This window comes from Eleutherodactylus coqui, chromosome 12 (assembly GCF_035609145.1).
Source record: "Eleutherodactylus coqui strain aEleCoq1 chromosome 12, aEleCoq1.hap1, whole genome shotgun sequence".
Lineage (NCBI taxonomy): Eukaryota > Metazoa > Chordata > Amphibia > Anura > Eleutherodactylidae > Eleutherodactylus > Eleutherodactylus coqui.
This window is the reverse complement of record NC_089848.1, coordinates 30892270-30916119: the sequence shown is the minus strand read 5'-3', so window position 1 is coordinate 30916119 and position 23850 is coordinate 30892270. Positions and strand designations below refer to the sequence as shown.

At 43.6% G+C, this 23850-nt stretch overlaps 1 protein-coding gene across 1 annotated transcript in view; it reads right to left on the bottom strand.

The window, feature by feature from the left end:
* Positions 1-23850, bottom strand: part of BMPER (BMP binding endothelial regulator) — a 250907-nt gene that overhangs the window by 79926 nt on the left and 147131 nt on the right. The window contains exons 8-10 of the mRNA XM_066584670.1: positions 13307-13416; positions 6752-6892; positions 4244-4348 (exon numbers count right to left, since the gene is read on the bottom strand). Coding sequence (XP_066440767.1) covers positions 4244-4348; positions 6752-6892; positions 13307-13416 — 356 coding nt within the window. The remainder of the gene's footprint in view (positions 1-4243; positions 4349-6751; positions 6893-13306; positions 13417-23850) is intronic.

The window sequence follows — 23850 nt, the reverse complement described above, 5'->3', positions numbered from 1 at the left end:
TACTGGAAGTAATTATGTCTGAGGAAAACTAGGGCATAGTGGGAATAACTGACACCTGGTTGATGAAAGCTGTGACTGGGCAGTTAACTTACAGGGTTAAAGCTTGTTAAGAAGTGATAAAAAAAATGAAGGGGGGGTTGTCTTTCTGTAAAGTCCTGTTTAAATCGCACATTACAAGAAGATATATGCAGGGAAAATGAACATGTGGAGTCTCTATGAGTAGAAATACATGGAGAGAAAAACAATAATAAAATCCTCATAGGAATTTTCCTATAGGCCATCAAATATAACAGAAGCCTCCAAAAATCTAGTACTGAGGTAAATAGATAAAGCAAGAAATCACAGTGAGGTGATTATTATGGGGGACTCTATCAGGATATAAACTGGGAAACCAAATCTGCAGATCTCGTAAAGGAAATGAGTTTCTGTCAATTACTAAAGATAATTACCTTACCCAACTTGTACAGGACCCAACTAAAGGGACGGCCATTGTGGACTGAATATTAACCAATAGAACTGACAGAATAACAGGGGTGCATGTGGGAGGTAGGGGGGCACCTTGGAAATACTGATAATAATATAATAAATGTCAACTTGCCTTTCAATAGGGAGTTTAATTGGGGAGCTACAAAATACTAAACTTTAGGAAGGCAAAAGTTTGATCAGCTTAGTGATGCTCCTAACCTTATCGACTGGGGCAATATACTCAAAAATAAGAGTACGGACAATAAATGTGAAATTTTTAAAAGCATTTTCAATACGTACTGTGGGAGGTTCATAGCTTACAGGAATAAAAGGGTTAGGAGTAGGAGAAAACCAATATAGCTCAATAAAAATGTGAAAGGGGCAGCAGACAACAAAAAAGAGTGTTTAAATTACTAAAAAGGCAGCGAAGAAGCACTAAAAACCTATAAGGAAAAAAATAAATGATGTAAAAATCAAATAAAACCAGCAAAGGTGGAGACAGAGAGACTCATTGTCAAAGACAGTAAAACTAACCCTTAACTGTTCTTCAAATATATCAATAGCAAAAAGATTAAAACAGAGAGTGTTGGCCCTTTAAAGGGTAATGGGGAAAAAATAGTAGAGACTGATGAGGAGAAAGGAAATCTGTTTAAGAGTTTTTTCGCAGGTGAATTCACTAAGAAACATGAAATGTCAGATGAAATGCAGAGTGACAACGTAAACTATCCAAACTGATCCATTAAAATCAACACTCTAACCCAAAAAGAAGTGCAGAGCTGCCCTAAAAAGATTAAAATAGACAAATCAGCAGGTCCTAAAGGCATACATCCCTGGGTTTTAAGGGAATTAAGTAATGCGATTGTTTCCTATATTGAAGGACTCTATAGTGACGAGCTCTGTTCCATTGGATTGACACATAGCAAATGTAGTGCCAATATTCAAAATGGAGTCAAAAAGTGAAACCGGAAACTACAGGCCTGTAGGTCTAACATCTATTGTGAGTAAAATGTTTGAGGGGTTTCTAAGAATTGCTATTCTGGAGGACCTCATGGAAAGTAGTTGCATAACTCGATATCAGCGTGGGTTTATGAGGCACCATTCCTGTCAAACCAATCTGATCAGCTTCTATGAGGAGGTAAGTTCTAGACTGGACCAGGAAGAGTCATTGGAACTTGTATATTTTGACTTTTCCAAAGCATTTGATACTGTGCCACATAAAAGGTTTGTATATAAAATGAGAATGCTTGGTCTGGGTGACAATGTGTGTAAGGGGGTAAGTAGGTAATAGAAAGCAGAGGGTGGTTATTAATGGTATATACCCTGATTCGGTTGTTGTTAATTTTGGGGTACCACAGGGGCAGTATTGGAGGGTTAATTATTTGCAAACTCCACTGGAGCAACCAGTGTCAGGCAGCTGCTGCCCAGGCAAATATGATCATGGAGTGCATCAATAGAGGTCTAGGGGCACGTGATGAGAACATTGTGCTTCCTCTTTACAAGTCACTGGTCAGACAACACATGGAATATTGTGGACAGTTTTAGGCACCGGTACTCAAGGACGACATATCAGCACTTGAGCAGGTAGACAGATAAACTAAGTTAATAGATGGAATGGGCGGACTACAATACCCAGAGAGGTTATCAAAATTGGAGTTATTTAGTTTAGAAAAAAGAAGGCTGAGGGGCAACTTAATTGCTATGTACAGATATATCAGGGGCCAATATACAAAGCTCTCCCTCAATCTATTTATACCCAGGATTGTAACAAGGGGGCGCTCTAATAACTATGTATAGATATATCAGGCGACAATACAGAGATCTCTCCCATCATCTATTATACCCAGGACTGTAACAAGGGGGCGCTCTAATAACTATGTATAGATATATCAGGGACAATACAGAGATCTCTCCCATCATCTATTTATACCTAGGACTGTAACAGGGGGCGCTCTAATAACTATGTATAGATACATCAGTGGTCAGTACAGAGATCTCTCCCATCATCTATTTCTACCCAGGACTGTGAGGGTAACAAGGGGGCACTCTCTACATCTAGAGGAAAGAAGGTTTCTACACACCAAAGAAGGGGATTCTTTACTGTAAGAGCAATGAGAATAGGGAACTCTCTGCCTGAGGGCATGGTGAAATTTGATAGTAGTATAAGAGGGGCCTGGATGCCTTCCTTGACCGTTACAATATTATATGTTATATCACTGATTACTTTAGAAGGGTCGGTAACGAGGGATTATTTCAATTGCCAGATTGGAATTGGGAAGGAATTTTTCTCCCCTAAAATTAAGAAAACTGGCTTCTACCTCATTGGGTTCTTTTATCTTCCTCTCTTCCTCTGGATCAACACTGGAGGGAGGGGGGTGGGGGGTGGGGTAGGCTGAACTAGTTTGACATGTGTCTTCTTTTCAGCCTTACACACTATGTTACTTTACTATGTAGGATCCTACAACCAGAGTTAAAAGGCAAGTCAAGCAGCAGACAATCACAAGTATCAGAATTGTAAAGTATGTGTATAGTTAATATTTCTTGCCTTTATTAACTTTTTGCTTTTGTTAGTTTGAGGTGAAGCCAATAAATTAAACTCAAGACTCAAATTTCAGCTAAAATAAGTTGAAGGTCAATCGCAGAGTACATTGAGCCCACCAAAGAAGATAATCAAAGTATGCAGAATTCATGCAGATTCTCTTATAATTACTGTATTTCTCAGACTATAAGATACAATCCAGGTTTAGACAACAGAAATGTGGAGGGTCTACAGTCATTAACTTTGGTGCTCTAGTATAGAAATGGAGCGAGCACACATCTTCACATTATATCCATACTCAACACTGCTGCATGCACACAGCTCTGAAGCACTTACATACACCCACAGCTCTGCTACATGCACTGGCACACAAACATACAGCTCTGCTGCATACACACAGCTCATACAGCTCTGCTGCATACACACAACTCATACAGCTCTGCTGTATGCACACATAAACAACACTGCTGCATTCACACACATCTGCAGCTAGCATATTAAACACTGATATTATTAACACTAAATCCCAAAATACAAGTGTAGTAATACATGACCCCCTGTAGGTGCTTCCTCGTCACACGGCTATATCATCTGCGATCCTGCTGCTACTGCAAGATTTTTGATATTTGCTGTTATCTGCCCCCGTGTGTACATAGGAGGACATGCACCCCGGGGAAGATATGTGAGTGATCTCCAGGATTATCTACTGGAGGGGACTAATCAGGCATGAAGGACTGTGCAGTCATGGTATGTATGGCTGTGGAGTTCTCCTAATGATTGATCAGCCCACTGCTGAGTCATTAAGGTGGAGGTCAGGGGGGTCTGGATCTATCGGACCCCCTTGCCTCTGTACAGGAAGATTTTATCTTACTGAAAACTGTGTTTTATTGTTAGAAAAATACGTCGTATCTTAAACTATTCTAATAAGACCTCACACATGTAATATGATTAATAAATGCAATCCTTTAAGAATGATCCCTAACAGGAATTACAGCAATTAATTGGCTCCGAGTCCATTTAAAATGAGGCTTCCTTATCCTGAACCTTCGGGGGGTCATTACTATATCAGAGAATGAGCCCACTGGAGGATTATCTGGTGGGTCAATCCAACTAGGATTACAGGACCTGCAATGTCCAAACACTCAATAACCTTGTAGACTCAAAAGTAATACGACAAATTCATAGCACAGAAAAACTACATTCATGTCAATGAAAGATATAAGCGTATGTTCTAATACTTACTTGGGGGCAGCTGTTGACTGGAATGCATTGCTTCTTGCGACACTCTGTTTTGCCTTTTACACAAGAGCAGATGGTGCAGTTGACAGAGGACCACATCTCTCCATCCTGCAGAAAAAGCCAAAAAGTTTAGCCATCAGCTGGGGCTTTCAGCAGCGTGCGATCCCGGTCATGTATCAAACTGCAGGCGAAAATCCTTTCATCCCCTGTGGGTTTGTATTATTGTATAGCCCAAATGATGACTTATGAATAAGACCTTTTGCAGGTTTTCCTAAATCTAAAGTAGCAGATTATCCTATAAGAGTATGTGGTGCATTCTGCCGGCTAATTATCTAGTGTAATGTGTACAGGATATGAGGAGGAACGGTCTTCTTTGTATGACCTTATGATTTGATATGCCTGCAAATATAATACTCCTAATGTGCTTTACGACAAGAGTTTTCATCATTAATTTAATTTTAAGTTTTCATTAATAATTAGGATTAAAGACATATTACAAATTTAGAATAAGATTTGTGCACATTATGATACATTGGTCTACATGCAATAAGCTGGTTCTATCCAGTATTCTATTGCATAGTTATATTCAGCGTATTTATCTTTTTGTAAATTCCTTTTTTTCTGAGAGTCAATGATACTTTAAAATGAACCACTTCAAATGGTCTACAAGGAAACAATCCATGACTGTAGGAGGCCCAATAAACACCATACCAACCCATGACCCACTTTACCCAATACAGACAAAACGCCATGTGACTTGGATAAATTGGCCACAGAAACCTCTTTAGTAGCAAAATATCTTAAATCTGCAAAATGTATTATAGAAAAATACCCACATAAATACAGAATATACATAAACCTTTGGCTCTTGAGGTCTTAACTAGAGATGAGCGAGCACGCTCGTTTAAGGCTGCTACTCGATTGAGTAGCAGTCTTATCGAGTAGCTGTGTACTCGGACGAGCAGAATGCGCACGCGGGGGGGAGGGGCCAAAGGGGCGGGGGGAGAGAGATCTCTCTCCCGCTCCTCCCCCCGCCGCCCTCGCTGCCCCTCCCCGCATGCTGCTCAGGCGAGTACACAGTTACTTGATAAGACTGCTACTCTATCAAGTAGCAGCCTTAAACGAGCGTACTCGCTCATCTCTAGTCTTAAACCTGTCTATATATTTCTTTTAAACCCTTCTACTAGACTGCTAAGTCTGGGCCTGGCTATTTCTGCCAAGTTATAGACCACTTTCAGTAGCTGTGCACTGTAAGAGTCAGGCGATCCCTTCCAAGTTATAGACCCCTTTCTGAAGCTGAGCACTGTATGGGCCTGGTTATCCCTTCCAAGTCATAGACCTCTTCCAGAAGCTGTGGCACTGTAAGGGCCTGGCTATCCCTTCTAAGTCATAGACTCCTTCCAGAAGCTGTTGCACTGTATGGGCTTGGCTATCTCTTCCAAGTTATAGACCCCTTCCAGAAGCTGTGCACTGTATGGGCCTGGCTAATTATCCCTTCTAAGTCATAGACTCCTTCCAGAAGCTGTTGCACTGTATAGGCCTGGCTATCTCTTCCAAGTAATAGACCCTTTCCAGGAGCTATGCACTGTATGGGCTTGGCTATCCCTTCCAATTCATAGGCCCATTTCCCAAATCTGTGCATGGTACTGACCTGCCTATCCCTTCCAAGTCATAGACCCCTTCCAGAAGCTGTGCACTGTATGGGCTTGGCTATCTCTTCCAAGTTATAGACCCCTTCCAGAAGCTGTGCACTGTATGGGCCTGGCTAATTATCCCTTCTAAGTCATAGACTCCTTCCAGAAGCTGTTGCACTGTATAGGCCTGGCTATCTCTTCCAAGTAATAGACCCTTTCCAGGAGCTATGCACTGTATGGGCTTGGCTATCCCTTCCAATTCATAGGCCCATTTCCCCAATCTGTGCATGGTACTGACCTGCCTATCCCTTCCAAGTCATAGACCCCTTCCAGAAGCTGTGCACTGTATGGGCCTGGCTATCCCTTCTAAGTCATAGACTCCTTCCAGAAGCTGTTGCACTGTATAGGCCTGGCTATCTCTTCCAAGTAATAGACCCTTTCCAGGAGCTATGCACTGTATGGGCTTGGCTAACCCTTCCAATTCATAGACCCGTTTCCCGAATCTGTGCATGGTACGGATCTGGCTATTCCTTCCAAGTCATAGACCCCTTCCAGAAGCTGTGCACTGTATGGGCCTAGCTATCTCTTCCAGGTCACAGACCCCTTCCAGGAGCTATACACTGTTTGGCCCGTGCTTTGCATACAGAATTGATGCTAAATTACTTTTTTCAGTAATGTAAAGATGGTAAATGGTAAAATAAATATATTCAAGGGATAGAAAACTCAGATGAGTCTGGGTTCGAAGGAGGATACTTGGCAAAAGTATTATTAAATTTGTGATGGACATGGGCCCATTTTTTTCGAAGTCATAATAACCGTAACACCATTAAGTATATAAAAGGATTTAGCCGTATGGAGAAAAATCAGAAACCTTTACCCTGAAAATCTTGTTTCCTGCCTTGCAGACTTTGACTTCTTCAGCAGGCACATAGGAGACACACTCTTCACAGCAATGCTCCTGTCCGTCGGTACATGTTCCGGTAGAAGAACACTTCTTCTTACAGACTACAGTCGAATCCTAAATAAAAAAAATAGCAATTTTGTAAAATAGAATATTTTAATATCAAAGTTGCTGCATGTAGCGTAGTGTGCGACACAACATGGTGCCGGGCGGCCGATACCGACTCTGTACCAACCCCCACACAACTCGTCATTTATAGAACGGCTCTTCTCCTATGTAGTAGAGGGGACATTGGGTGGGTACAACCGCGACCTCTGCATCCCCTATAGTTACACCCCTGTTATAAAGCATCGAGTCACATTATACAATAACAGCGCTGCGTTCTTGGGGGTAAAAAAAATAGTCAAGATTTTTATTCCCACTATTAAGATCTGAAGTTCTCACTACATTATAGTAAAAGAACGTCCTAATTAAAGGGGATGTATCACCTATTATTTTAATAATTAAAAACGGATAGTAAAGCAGAAAAAAAAACATTCCATTTTTGTAATGTTTTTTTATTTTCTGATTGTAGATTTGTTCTCCCGTCGTCTGTATATGACTCTGGTGACCGCTATTTGCCTGAGCTGCATCTACAGATAGGCTGTGCAGCAGCCTCATTGACCACAGACACAGTAGACAGATGCGGACCAATTGACTTCTATGGACGAATGTTTTCTGCGATCTGCTCAGAGGTCTTTATGCTGGGAGGGGGGAGGAGGTAGGCTGTGATCATCACCTATTGTGAAAGGTGGATCCTGTGTTATTTGTATATAGGTTATAATTTTTTATTGTACTCCTGCCTGTGAGGATGAGATGACTTGTGAAGCGTTTTATTAGGCTTAGTAAACAGTGTGGAAAATGCAAGTTTTTAGGATTTTTTTTTAAAGACCATCAAAAATATATAAAAAAACAATCACCAAACATCCTTAAAACTATGTTTGACGTAAGAACTCAATTCAGGTAAATTTTCTGATGATTTCCTTTAAAGTAAGGCAAATCCAATTAATTTAAATGGGCTGTGATTAGAGATGAGCAAGTATACTCGCTAAGGCACATTCCTCGAGCGAGTAGTGCCTTAGCCGAGTATCTCCCCGCTCGTCTCTAAAGATTCGGGGGCCGGCGGGTGGCGGGGAGCGGCGGGGGAGAGGGGGAAAACGGAGGGGAGATCTCTCTCTCCCTCTCTCCCCCCCGCTCCCCGCCGCAACTCACCTGTCACCCGCGCCGGCCCCCGAATCTTTAGAGACGAGTGGGGAGATACTTGGCTAAGGCACTACTCGCTCGAGTAATGTGCCTTAGCGGGTATACTCACTCATCTCTAGCTGTGATCCCTTTACCTTTTAAAGGGGTCATCCGGGATCTGAAAAAAGAGTTGTCTTTTTTTAATCCTGTTGATGGGTCGTGCCTGATGTTGCAGTTTATTTACAGTATATTCAATTAAATAAGGATGAATTACAATCCCAGACTCGGCCCATGCACAGGAGCTGTGTGGCTTTTTAACCCCGATCAATCCCGTTAACACTGTACTGTCCTGAATCACTTTATCAAGAAACCTTCGTGGAAACAATTCGGCTTTCACATAAGTTTCATCCTGTAGCATTCTGATGGATTTAGGTTATCTCTCCAAACACGACACCGGTCCATCAACGGCAACTGGGTTTTCCATACAGGCAGGTTTCACACAAACGGATGTGATTTGCGGAATCCACAATCGTCGCCCGCGCCTACAATCTGCAGTAATCCTCACACATTCAAAAAATAGAACAGTCGCATATCCGCGGAAATAAAATCGCAGCATGTTCTATTTTTGTGTGGACTCCACATAGATGGCTTCCATTGAAGTCAATGGAAGTGGTCCAACCAGCGGCCCATCCGCAGCTGACACTGCGATAGGCCGTGGGTCCCCGCGTCATCGCCTAGCAATTGCGTGGGAAATACAAATATTGAAAAAAATAAATCTCTACTGCGCACGACCGATTGCAAGCGTCCGCAGTCATACGCAGTAAAGGCACAATAGGTACACAGGGTCGCCAGCCGCAGTCAGAGATGGATTCCGCTGCGGGCTCCCTCATTCGGAATCCGACCCCTCAGTTTGAGACCGCCCATAGTCGGCATCATACAAGCTGACAGCTCCGTTAACCGCGCTAAAAAATTGCGGCTAATGAAGCGTTAAATTACATGTACAAAGAATAGCCGCAACAAAGTTGCAGATATCTTACACAATTTTGTCACAGCTGGCTATGGAATCTTGCAGTGCACTGACGCCGCAGCCCCAAGATGAAGGGAGTCACCCTCATCCGCGTTGCGGGGGAATCCCTTCATAGTTCTGGCGGCCGACAAAGGGGGAGGGGGAAGAAGTTTAACACTGCGGGGATGAAGGGAATCTCTGCAAGGACTCACCTTCACTTTCATCCTGTAGGGACTCCATCTCTGCGGGGATGCTTCAATCCCTGTGGGGACTCCATTCATCACCATGGGGATGTCTTTCACCCCCACGGGGACTGCCTTCATCCCTGCAGGGATGCTTCCATCCTCATGGGGACTCCCTTCATCATCATGGAATGCCTTTCACCCCCGCGGGGATGCTTCCATTCTCATGGGGACTCCCTTCATCATCATGGAATGCCTTTCACCCCCACGGGGAGTGCCTTCATCCCTGCGGGGATGCTTCCATCCCCATGGGATGCCTTTCACCACATAGGACCTATCTTTTGACGGACAGAACATATAGGAAACCATGAGTTCTTTTAGATGCGATTATTTGACGCACCTACTCAGCATCAAAATGACGATCCTGTGAAAGAGCCCTAAATCTTCCTAATCGTATCCTATACAAATGACACCAGGTAATTAGTGATGAGAATGTGCCACAGACTTCAAGAAGATAATCTCTTACTTCTGCTTCAAGAAAACTGAAAAAAGGACCGTATTCATAAGTCATAACTTTAGTAGAAAGGTGAAATAAACAAAAAATGGGGGGGGGGGGGGGGGTACCTGAATGGGTGAGTGATTTGGGAAAATTATGGGTAGAGGAACGTGCACAAAATATGAGTCTTCTCTCTCGTTAAGAAGGTGGGTCGTGGAAAAGACCTGGTTGTTGGAGTGCAGCCAACCCGATGATAGTCGCACTGGCAGGTGACACTATTCTGATGGATGAGTGACGAGAATAAAGTGATGGGTGCAGACGCGGCTCTGCCTGTCTGCCCACTGCACCCTGCGCATACCAACAGCTAACACAAGCGGTATACCCAGCTATAACTGAGGAAGGGGCGCTGCCCCGAAATGCTTCTTTTTATGTTGGTCTAAAATAAAACGGAGAAGCTTATCTTCCTGAATTGTGTTTTATGTTTCGGTCAGCTGCGCCGGCACCAATCACATTTTTTTCTTAAATAAGTCCTAATTTGGGAGATCCAATGCCACCGGCCCGCTGGGGATGCAATGATTGTGTTCCTGTAGCTGCATACATAACTGGGAGCACATGCTGAACGGCCGGCTGATGGCTCTTCCCACAAGATCATTTCCTGCCTCGGTCAGTTCTATCCCTCGGTGAGCAGGATATTAAGAGAGAGCGCCATATGGAGCTCAACGTTTATTTAAACACACCTTAAAAAGTCATATATTGGGGCCGTTATTTATAGCTTGTTGATACAGAAAATGATTACTCGCTCTTCCAGCAGTGGGGAATTTAGTGAAAAAGATTAAACTCATAGGGCTGGTTTATCATGACTATCTAGCAGAACCCTGGCTCTGTCGCCCAGTGAAACCAATCCCGCTAACGGTAGGCAACAAGGTCACGTTTCTGTTCAATAGTAAATTTAGTTTTGTGACATCAACAACTTGTTTTAATCATACTTAGAACAAACACTAAATATGGTAAAACCCTTTAACCCAGCAACAATGGCAACTGATTGGTGGGGATTATTTGTTACTTTGGATTCTTGAGTCTCTATAGATATGTATTTAAGACTAAGGATGAGCGAGTATACTCGCTAAGGCACTACTCGTCCGAGTAATGTGCCTTAGCCGAGTATCTCCCTGCTCGTCCCTAAAGATTCGGGGGCCGCTGCGGCTGACAGGTGAGTCGCGGCGGGGAGCAGGGGAGAGCGGGCGGGAGAGAGGGAGAGAGAGATCTCCCCTCCGTTCCCGAATCTTTCGGGACGAACGGGGAGATACTCGGCTAAGGCACATTACTCGAGCGAGTAGTGCCTTAGCAAGTATACTCGCTCATCCTTATTTAAGACTCATTACGGCTGGGTTCACATGGGGCAGAGTTGCACGTAAACTCTGCTGCATTTACAGTAGCACCAAAGTGAAAACTGACTTGCATTGCAGAATTCAGATCCGCGATATGTTAATTATGTCGCCATCTCCGCTGCGGAATGCACCACCTCTTAATGACGGGGTGAATTCCGCAAAGGAATTAATGATGAAACCCAAATGGTGCGGGTTTAGAGGCAGGCATTTCACGGCTGATCTGCAGCAGGGTGCAAGTTTAAGAGTGCGGCATCAGTCCAAGTTTGTCGCGTCCGTCCATGTAAATGCCAAAAATAAGCCTTACCATGATTTTTCACAATTTTCGTGGAGGACTGAAATATAATCCCTACCCCAAAAATAAGCCCTAGCTGCATTAGATAAAAAATGGAATAGGTTACCTAGCAGGCTTGGTCCGGGTCCCTCCTGCTGCTCTCTGTAGCTCCATAGCTTTACCGTGCTTCTTGCAGTTCTCGGCCGCCAACAAAAGATTGCTTCCTAGTTGTGAGATTCATAAATCCCGCCTCCAGGAAGCGATGGCTCTGATTGGTTTTTTGAGCACTACTCAGCCAATCAAGGTAGTGTGCAATGAACTAATGCGATGGCTGTGATTGGTTCTTTGACCGCTGTTCAGCCAGTCAATGCAGCGGTCGAAAAACCAATCACAGCCGTCTCATTGTGGAGGTGGCATTTATGAATTGGCTGAGCCGTGGCATTGATTGGCAAATTCATAAATCCCTCCTCCACAACACGATGGCTGTGATTGGTTTTCCGACCGCTGCTCAGCGAATCAATATAGCTTTTAAAGAACTAATCACAGAAGTCGTGTTGGTTCAGCAAGCACTGCATTCATTGGCTGAGCAGCACTTGAGAACCAAGCAGAGCCATCGCTTCCTGGAGGCGGGATTCATGAATCTAGCAACCATCAAGTATCTTCTGTCAGTGGCCGAAGACTGCAAGAAGTGAGGCAAAGCTCCGGAGTGCAGAGGGAGGGATGTGGACTGAGCCTGCTAGGTAAGTATAAGACATCCACCAAAAATAACACCCAGTGCCTCTTTTGGGGTAAAAAAATAATATAAGACAGGGTCTTATTTTCCGGGAAACATGGTAAGTTATGGTGATGTTAGGAGACGGCTGAGGTGGTTTTTATATTCCCCCTCTCCCACAATGCAGTGGTGTTCCTCTCTGAAGTTGACGCGTAGCACAAGTTTATGGGAGGGCGCACAAATGGGACTGTGAAAAGAGTCAGATTTCCATGGCATGCGCCGAATTCAGAAGGGGACTACGCCTCATCGCAGGAGTGGATGAGTGTAGAAAATACATCACCGGCTCCTTAGGAACATTGCTTCAAGGGAAAAACAGCTGTAAATTGTGACATCCAACAGATCAGCATACAGGAGGACATCATCGATTTATATGCGTGCTTTCTTATGGGTCCAGACATTTGTGAAGCCGTGATTGGCTGCAGTGATTAAATGTCCCACTGTCAAGTTATCATCACTGCTGCAGGAAGTGGAGAACAAGCCCCATCAGAATGGTGGTATGGGGGATCAGGGTAGGGGATTAGGCCTTAATGTTTTCCCCCATTTTTTCACTGGATGACCCCCATTAATCACAACAACCTTTTAATTGATATCTAAACTCAGTTTCCTGTTTTCAGGTCTTGTGAAATTCCGCGCTCCAGGTCTGTGCTGGAAACAAATGTTGGATTCAGGGGCGTAACTATAGAGGATGCAGGGGATGCGGTTGCACCCGGGCCCAGGAGCCTTAAGGGGCCCATAAGGCCTCTCTTCTCGATATAGGAAGCCCAGTACTATGAATAAAGCATTATAGTTGGGGGCCCTTTTACAGGTTTTGCATTGGGGCCCGGGAGCTTCAAGTTATGTCTCTGTGCAGCATGGTTTCGGTATGGGTACGGGTACAGATACATATAGAGGGGGGGCCCCAGCTCACGTTTTGCATCAGGGCCCCTGAGCCTTTACTTACGCCCCTGGTTGGATTATTAGAGTGCTGGATTGAAGGAATCTCACTATAGAACAAATATATGATGTTGGAAAGGTCTTTTCTTTCGTAAATACATTTTTTTGTACTGATGATAAAAACAACAAGTCACCAGATCCTCCAGGTCCGCCGAGTCCAGATTCCAGTATTTTTGGCTTCGGCTGTATCTGGACAAGTGACACATACAAGGAAAGACTTCCAAAGTGAAAGCTCATAGTTGGCTGCAGGTGCATCACTTACCCTGCAGGTGCATGTCGTGCAGCTGTCATACATAAAGCTGGAATGATTGTCGTAGACATCACTGCGAAAGAGGCAGCTGCCAGAAGGCAGGTCAAACACTTTCCTTTGGCCTAAAATGAGGCAATAAAATATATGAAATTACAACACAAGTAAATAAATGTAGCGGCTTCTAAACCGCGGCTCACAGGAAACTTCAAAGGACCAAATATATTTTTTCCTTTGTTTTTTTAACCCTACAAGTTTTTTGGAATTGACTTCAACAGCCATATTTATGCCTAATTCACACCAGCATTATTGGACCCGTTCTCACGCCTGTTTTTAAGGCGCTTGAGCAGCGGTAAGAGGGAAAACACCACAAACCTTCACAGAACATTTTCCTTCTTCCTTCTTGTAGGTCTCGTTCTTTTCTTAATTAGTGTGTGTTGAACCTTAGGGATCGTGCACCTGGTAGGGCTGTGCGTACAGATTGTTTCTGGCGGCACACAGTAATCCCTCCAGCTCCGTACTATGGAGCCATAGACACTCGGTGTGCTACTATAGTGCGCTTCCATATGGCATCATATAACAGAGATATTCCCACAGGGAAAAACTCAGCATGCATCCTTGTGAATGCAGTAGGGCCCATATAGACTTCTATGGGCACCATATTACAGCTCTGTACGACTCAGAGCCATAATGCTGCCTTGTACTACCCAAGTGTTGCACTGTCATTTATTATCTAAATGCAGTCCATGTGTGTGAACAGGAATTTATGACTTGTGTACTTGAAGTTAAGTGAAGTATTAATTTTTAATGGAGATGAGCGAGTGCCTTAGCCGAGTATCTCCCCGCTCGTCTCTAAAGATTTGGGAGCCGGCGCAGGTGACAGGTGAGTTGCGCCGGGGAGCGGGGGGGAGAGAGGGAGAGATCTCCCCTCCGTTCCTCCCCGCTCTCCCCCGCTGCTCCCCGCCCCCCGCCGGCTCCCGAATCTTTAGAGACGAGCGGGGAGATACTCGGCTAAGGCACTGCTCACTCGAGTAATGTGCCTTAGCGAGTATACTCGCTCATCTCTAATTTGTAAGGGTCTGCTGGTGGTAAAAAATGGAAAGGGGAGACCACATAATGACTGGGAATTGTAAGCCCAAGCCAGAATAACCATGCACAGGCAGCTGTTTCAGGGTGAGCACGGCACACTGATGAGGGGCAATCACCCCAAAACAGATGTCTGTTCATGGTCGTTATGGATTTGGCTTACAATTCCCAGTCATTGTTATAAGGCTTGTTTAAAACGTCTGACATTGACTTGCAGGAATGCTGCCGTCACATCTACTTTGTGCGTGCAATAACTGCAAACCAAAATATATTCTCTCTGGCAATGCTTACACCACCAGGAACCCCCTGCAGTAAAAGGAGAAAATAAGCAAAAGAGGGAAACTTTCCCTAAGCGGAACTAGAGGGTGACAACCCCTGCCTACTAGTGGATGGCCATCCCTGATCCAACCCTCGTGCCTGTGCCACTCAGTAACCCCGACAAAAACCACCGTAAGAGTAACCAAAACCTCAAAGAATAAATCTCAGTATTAAATCTTTGAACTTATCTAAAAAGCCGCTAAAAAAACCACGGAAATCAGATCCAGAGATGTCCTCAGGCCACAGCAGAAGGAGACTGCACTGAGATTGACCAGTACAGAACTCAGGTCAGGAGGGAACTTAAAACCCTCCCTAATTGACCGGGATGTACACCAACAGCTGACACACCCATCAGAGGCAAAGAAGACCAAATGCACAGTCTTGCTCAAACTGATACAACAGTTGCCTTCCAATAGGTGGCACTGCAGAGGTATTGTTCCATCTCCCATTTGCATATTTCCCAGAGGAGCATGCATGTCCTTATAAGTCTCCTCACTCACCTTCTAGGTGCCCTCCTTAAGGAGAAACGATACCCTTCCTGACTAACCTTTTATTTTAGAGCTGTCATGATTAAAAAGAAGAGGAAAGAAAGAGGTAGTTGTGGTTGTTTCAATTAACCAGACACTATAAAAAGGTGCTTAATAAACTGGACAGGCGGTAGAGTTCCTTTTCTCTTTCACAGATGTACATATTTATCTACGAGTTCGTACACATCGCACAGTCTGTTAGATGAACATCATCATTAATCCCTTTTAACTCAAGCCTTGATATACCGGCATGAGAGATACAGTATATCCCTGTGCAGTATGGGAAATATTTGAGGAAAGGAACAAGCTGAACGTCCAGATGAGCACAGAGTTCTACACCATCCTCCCACTTTAACACTACATTCTTGCTATATTACCGGCACACTCAGGGGCCTTCACACTGGCGATAAAAACGCACGATTTCCACATGATGCGACAGTGAGTGAAGACACGGAATTATGAAATTAATGATTTTCAATAGATTCCTTCACATTTGCGATATTTTCACTAATTGTGATGTAGCGAGAAAAAAAAACGCTCTACCTTCTGCGTTTTGTGTTTTTCTATCTCCCATGTCTCTATATAGAGCCTCCTTTTTATTGTATCGTAACGCAAAGTTGCGTTTTTTGTGCAATGCGATGCATTTTTAACATAAGAAAGTCCTATTGACTTTCACGCAAAAAAATCATGGGAAAAAGGCGCAAAAAAAGGCGCAAAAAAATCGCGAGTGGCAGCGATGTTTTAGCGAGAAAAAGCAGCGCTGACACTCAAAAATCGTGAGGGAAAAAAGACACAATTTTGCCGTGATTTTCTCGTGGCCATATCTCGATCGCCGGTGTGAAGAAGCCCTCGTGCGATTTTCACTCAATGTGAAAGTGAGTAGAATTATGAAACCAATGATTTTCAATGGTTTCCTTCACATTTGCAATGTTTTCAGTCATGCGATAAGAAAAAATTGTGACATGTCGTATCTTTTTTGCGTTTTGCGTTTTCTTATCTCCCATGTTTCCCTATAAGGCCTTCTTTTTAATCGCATCGCAGTGCATAAACTTGCGATTTTTGTGCAATACGATTCTCTAATTTGTTTTTAACATTAGAGAGTCCTATTGACGTTCACGCAAAAAAATTATAAAAACGCGAGAAAATCGCAAGTGGCGCTGATGTTTTATTGACATAAAACAGCGCTGATGCTCAAAAAAAAGACGCGATTTTCCCGCAGTGATATTGTGATCGGCCGTGTGAAACTACCCTCAGGCCAGGTTCACATCTGCGTTTGAACCTTTGGTCGGAGGCTCTGTCACAAAATATCAGAAGATATGCAGTGCAGTGTCTGGGGTCAGTGTCAGTGAGGAGCGGGCCGCGGCCTAGGAGACAGCGCGGTAGAGTCTGGGCCTTGTCACCGGGCTCTATCATCTCCCACCTGGAGGGTAACCAGGGACACATCCAGGGGGCCGGGGGCAGGCTATTAAATGAGGTAACCCAACTGTGGTTTACCTTGAGTTGTTTTGTCACGTGTGACGCCACCATTCCGTCCTCCGCGGTGAATTCTAGACAATGCAATAAAGACTCCACCCCTGCAGAGTTGACTTTTTAAAGGCAGAATCGGGAACAGTCGGTAAAGCCTGTTTACTTAAATCATAACTCCAGAAACAGTCCAAAAACAGTTTTTAAATCAACAAGCAAGACACTGGTGCAGGAGGACACGTGGTGTGACAGGGGGGAAACACAGGAAGCCAGACGGACTTTCATAGGCCAAGTTGTGTATCTCTGTTCCCTTCTACTAACAGTCGCCAACTCTACCGGCACACACTCACGGAGCAGGAACATACACGCAGCACTGTACGGTGAGGACTTGCAATCCTTGAAGTTTCTCTTGCTCACCCCTTAATTCTCTGGTCTGGGAAGAACCCAAGACTCTCCTATGCCATCCTCTCAGCTTCTTCCATCTTCCCTGCACACAGGCAAAAGGTGTCCATGTGCAGGCAGGCTCCACACTCCACAGCAGGACCGACAAGAAGGCCCAGAGATGACAGACAGCTAAAAGCCAAAGCCTCACATACATTTCCAGACATAACCCAGAAAGTAACCCATTCAGTGCTGCAGCTATGCAATACACATCATATTCACATGGAAATCACTTGACAACACATAACACAAGACAAACATAAGACCATTCAGAAACATCTAGAAACTGATGCACATCAACTTCTGTACACTACGCATGCAGCACTTTTCCTTCTGGTAAAATGCTGGACAGATGAGTGGAAACCGAACGGACTCCATTATAGTCAATAGGGTTTTGTTTGGCGTTGTTCATACATTTCCTTTTCATTGAGTTACAAGCGCTGGCCACTACATGGGAGGTTGGCGCAGAGGCTTCCGCACTGACTTCTGTTATTGGAGCACTAACAGCTTACATCACTCAGCTGATCAGTCAGGGGCCCGAGCGGAGGACTCGGCCGATCAACTTTTGATGACCTATCCTAAGAATAAGTCATCAATAGTATTTCCACGGAAAACCCCTTTAAGTACACTGGAGGGCCCATTATGGTCTCGGTATGTTTCACATGCCATGATAGTGGTCTATTGGTTGGAGTTGCAAGAACCATGAACACATGGGTAAACATTGATGTTCTAGATAAACATGGGGCAATACTCTGGAAATGGTTTGGTTTGAGGATATGGATGATCCAGGATTGGTTTCCACACTGGTATTCGATGTCTTTACGGCCAGAGGAGCCTCATTAGAATTATTCATATTTGTAAATAAATGCAACTTTGGTTCTTCTCAGGTGTTCACTTACTTTTGGTAGCATAGTTTAGATAGATAGATAGATAGATAGATAGATAGATAGATAGATAGATAGATAGATAGATAGGAGATAAGATAGATATATAGACATGACATAGATAGATATAGACGGACAGATAGATAGGAGATAGATGAATAGATATGAGATATAGATAGATATGAGATATAGATAGATATGAGATAGACAGATAGATAGATAGATAGATAGATAGATAGATAGATAGATAGATAAAGAGATAGATATTAGATAAATAGATATGAGATAGATAGATAGGAGATAGATAGATAGATAGATAGATAGATATGAGATAGATAGATAGATATGAGATAGATAGATATTAGATAAATAGATATGAGATAGATAGATAGATAAATATGAGATAGATAGATAGATAGAGATAGATAGATATAAGATATGAGATAGATAGATAGATAGATATTAGATAAATAGATATGAGATAGATAGATAGATAAATATGAGATAGATAGATAGATATGAGATAGATAGATATAAGATATGAGATAGATAGATAGATAGATAGATAGATAGATAGATATGAGATAGATAGATATTAGATAAATAGATAGATATGAGATAGATAGATATTAGATAAATAGATATGAGATAGATAGATATTAGATAAATAGATAGATATGAGATAGATAGATAGATAGATAGATAGATAGATAGATAGGAGATAGATAGATAGATAGATAGATAGATAGATATGAGATAGATAGATAGATAGATAGATAGAAGATATGAGATAGATAGATAGATAGATAGATAGATAGAAAGAAGATATGAGATAGATAGATAGATAGATAGATAGATAGATAGATAATCCTCAGACCATTATTACAGATAGGCTCACCGCATCCTTTTCATTGAGTCTAGATGTTGGGTCAAATTAACAGCTGCAACCAATTATGAGTCAAATATTTTACTTATGAACTTACAGCAATGTCTCATTCTGAAACAACGTTTTGTTTGTGTTCACCCCCATACACCCAAAAAAGTAATAAATTATCTTCATTTTCATCCGTCTGACTTAAAATAACAAAAGAAAAAAGAGAGATTTAAGAAATATACAAGTTTCTTACTCTTTGTACAAGTGACTACTACATTATATACCTGGAGCGCCGTATCAAGAAAAGACTAGCAGCACAATCAAACAACACCTATGAAGAACAGCTGGAGCACGTGGGACTCAGGCGCCGGCCTTACGCCCATCTACAAACCAGAGGCTAAATATACATCTTTGCTAAGATTCTTGCACCCTTGTTTCAAACAATCCACATGAAAATCAAGCCCCAATCATAAATCACATGAATTATTATTACACATGTGCATGACAGAGGGCTATTATTCCGTGCCATTCAAAGTCAGCTACATAGAGGCCGGTCTTACAAGAGACAAATCCATCAAGCTAAATGTGGAATGGATTCCTGTTATTTACCGCAGCAGCAAACACCATTCTGGCCAATTGGAATGTACTCCAAAAAATGTAAGTGGTTGTTTTAACTTGTTGGCTTCATTTATCATGAAAGTCAACTTTTCCAGGTCATCAGGCTCCAGTCATTCGACCTAAGTGCGTAAAAAGGGTAACAACACAAGTATAAAATAAAGTCACGCCAGTTATGTTTTGCTTAGTCAAAGGCTTGAAAAGGTGCATGTTCCCCCAATGAAGTGGATCATGGTGGCGTCCGGCAGCGAATATCCCCGACCCCGCAGAATAAACTATTACCGGTTTAAACCATAATGGAATTTCAAATCTTTTCTGCAACATTAACAGACAACCATGGAAATGAGCAAATGTTGTCATTTTAAGGGGCCCACTGGTCCTTCAGAGTTGAAGATTGGGTTTCATTGATCTGAAGACACCCTCCCACATAGTATTCACTAAAAAGGTAAGTTATAGGATGTTAACTGTTTCAGAGACCCTCTTCAAAGGGGTTTGCTGACATTAGAAAAATATTGTGGGTGATAGATAACTGAGTAAAATAGAAAAAAAGACATACAAGCCTTTCCAACGGCCTCCCCAATGAGGACTGCTGCTTCACTCCCTTTTGGTCTTTCCTCGGAAGAGACTGCGGCAGTCATGTGCTGTTCATCGATCACGTGACCACTCAGTCAATCATTGGCCTCAGTGGTCATGTGGCATCCATGCACAGATGCCCGCTGAGATCAGTGATTGGCTGAGTGGTCATGTGAGTGATGAACAGCATGACTGCTACAGTCACTTCCAAGATTGGACCATGAAATGATTCATCCTTGTTGTATTTTTTAACATGACAAAAACCTTGAATTTTATCAGGGGTGTGTAGACTTTCTAGATCAACTACATATCTCAAGACATGGTCTCCACTACAATTCAAGAAAATATAGGCTCCATGGCTAAACATTCCAAGACTCGCACCATAGTCAAACTACTAACGATGAACTGTCATTAGTTAGGTCCTAAAACATAAACCATGCAGAGCCTGACAGCAGCCGTGTGCTTATAGGACCTGTGATTATGTCACCGTCATGTGATTAGTCACCTGGGCCCTGCGTCCGTGAGTGAGGTACATGCTCCACCCAGATCATATGATGGTGACATCATCACAGGTCCTTCACTTTATTAAAAACTTGCAGAGTCAGACAGTGACCTGTGTATGAGGAGTCTGGAGTCACATGACCAGGGGGTGATCAGTTTGTGCAGGACTCTGCTGTGCTGGTTGCGATCCCTGTTGTATGGGAAGAAAAATTTATGTAGCAGAGCTGTATGTGATGTACATGTAGTAGAGCTGTGTGTGTGTGTCGTGCATGTAGCAGAGCTGTGTGGTGCATTGCGCCACTAGAATCACTGGTACTATAATTTCCTAATAATTACTAGTGCTCTATAAGAGGGAGTGGAGGAGGGCCTTTTTTGGCTTTATTTATCTACATTGTCTTTTTATGAGCATTTCAATCAAAATACCTAATTTAAAAAAGCAACAATTCTTCTACAGGAGATCAGTTCCAACATAATACAGCTTGGGACGGAGTATGCCACAAGTTTTTGTCTTGAAATGGATTTTGTAGAAGGTAGAAAAAAAACCTCCATATTTCTTTCTGGAGACATGCAGGGGTACAGTAGGGCAGTAGGGCTTCAGTAGACCTCTGTGGGTGCCATATCACAGCTGTTTTCATTTCCAAGGTCATGCGAAGCCATAATAAGGTTCAGCAGATTGTCTTACTACTTGGCTAAGTGGTCCACAGGCTACAACTGACAGAGGAAAGTATCTAGTAGTGTAAGATCACGGGGATCGGACTTAAGTACTGTATAAAAACCTGCATTAGTTTGAGTGATGTCTGAAGCCTTTTTTTTTTAAATCATCACACGACTAATGATAAATGTCTGTTGCTCAAACCTGTTCTACAACTGGCAGAATCTGGACTCCAGGCCTCAGTGTGACTGCAGGAATAATATTTAGCCAATGTTTGTTCACCCACCACTGTCTCTCCTTATCTCCCTGAGGGTGTATGGTATTCAATATGGGAAGAGGCACACAAGATGCCACCAGACACATCTGATGGTGGCTTATCTACCAGCAGAATAAAAGATTGTCCTGGTGAAACCCAACAAGTTGATCCTTGTTTCCAACTACAGATGCCATAGTGGTATAATTAGGAGGTTTCCTCCTCACTTACCTTCTAGGTGCTCTCTCTAAGAAGAAAAGATAGTGTTCTTGACCCATACTTATTAGATTACACTGGGGAACTCAATTTTCGATCACTGAGATGTCAGAACCTTTTTGGGGTATTTTGGGGTCATGGATTCTGAAAATGCTATTACTTTTTCTCCATCAGGTCTGCTTATCAAGATAAGATATATGTCAATATTAATGTATCCATGTACACATCTTGTATTATGAATGTAATGACATCAATCAAAAGCTGAAGGTACAAAAATAAATCCCAAGAAGCCGAGAACACAAATAAAACAAGAGTTTCCTCATTGAGATGTCAATGAAACTACATTTCTGTGATTTCCTGTGAAGAAATATTCCTGAATATTCATGCTGGATGTCTCACCAGCGGTCTGCCATCTTATGTGTATCCTATCGTCCGCAGTCCTGTTATTCCATGTATCCCATTGTTCGGAGTCCTGTTATTCCCCATATCCCATCGTCTGCAGTCCTGTTCTTCCACGTATCCCATTGTCCGCAGTCCTGTTCTTCCATGTATCCCATTGTTCGCAGTCCTGTTCTTCCATGTATCCCATTATTCGCAGTCCTGTTATTCCACGTATCCCATCATCCACAGTCCTTTTCTTGAACGTATCCTATCATCCGCAGTCCTGTTCTTCCACGTATCCCATCGTCCGCAGTCCTGTTCTTCCACATATCCCATCATCCGCAGTCCTGCTATTCCATGTATCCCATCGTCCGCAGTTCTGTTCTTCCACATATCCCATCGTCCGCAGTCCTGTTCTTCCACGTATCCCATCGTCCGCAGTCCTGTTCTTCTACGTATCCCATCGTCCGCAGTCCTGTTCTTCCACGTATCCCATCATCCGCAGTCCTGTTCTTGGACGTATCCTATCGTCCGCAGTCGTGTTCTTCCACGTATCCCATCGTCCACAGTCCTGTCCTTCCACGTATCCCATTATCCGCAGTCCTGTTCTTCCACATATCCTATTGTCCGCAGTCCGGTTCTTCCACGTATCCCATTGTCCACAGTCCTGTTATTCCATGTATCCCATCGTCCGCAGTCCTGTTCTTCCACGTATCCCATCGTCTGCAGTCCTGTTTTTCCACGTATCCCATCGTCCGCAGTCCTGTTCTTCCATGTATCCCATCGTCCACATTCCTGTCCTTCCATGTATCCCATCATCCGCAGTCCTGTTCTTCCACATATCCTATCGTCCGCAGTCCGGTTCTTTCACGTATCCCATCGTCCACAGTCCTTTTCTTCCATGTATCCCATCGTCCGCATTCCTGTTCTTCCACGTATCCCATCGTCTGCAGTCCTGTTCTTCCACGTATCCCATCATCCGCAGTCATGTTCTTCCATGTATCCCATCGTCCGCAGTCCTGTTCTTCCACGTATCCCATCATCTGCAGTCCTGTTCTTCCACGTATCCCATCATCCGCAGTCATGTTCTTCCACGTATCCCATCGTCCACAGTCCTGTTCTTCCATGTATCCCATCGTCCGCAGTCCTGTTCTTCCACGTATTCCATCGTCCGCAGTCCTGTTCTTCCACGTTTCCCATCGTCCGCAGTCCTGTTCTTCCACGTATCCCATCGTCCGCAGTCCTGATCTTCCATGTATCCCATCATCCGCAGGCCTGTCCTTCTACGTATCCCATCGACCGCAGTCCTGTTCTTCCACGTATCCCATCGTCTGCAGTCCTGCTATTCCACGTATCCCATCGTCCGCAGTCCTGCTATTCCATGTATCCCATCGTCTGCAATCCTGTTCTTCCACGTATCCCATCGTCCGCTGTCCTGCTATTCCATGTATCCCATCGTCCGCAGTCCTGTTCTTCCACGTATACCATCGTCTGCAATCCTGTTCTTCTACGTATCCCATCATCCGCAGTCCTTTTCTTCCACGTATCCCATTGTCCGCACTCCTGTTCTTCCACGTATCCCATCGTCCGCAGTCCTGCTCTTCCACATATCCCATCATCCGCAGTCCTGCTATTCCACGTATCCCATTGTCCGCAGTCCTGTTCTTCCACGTATCCCATCGTCTGCAGTCCTGTTCTTCCACGTATCCCATCGTCCGCAGTCCTGTTCTTCCACGTATCCCATCGTCCGCAGTCGTGTTCTTCTACGTATCCC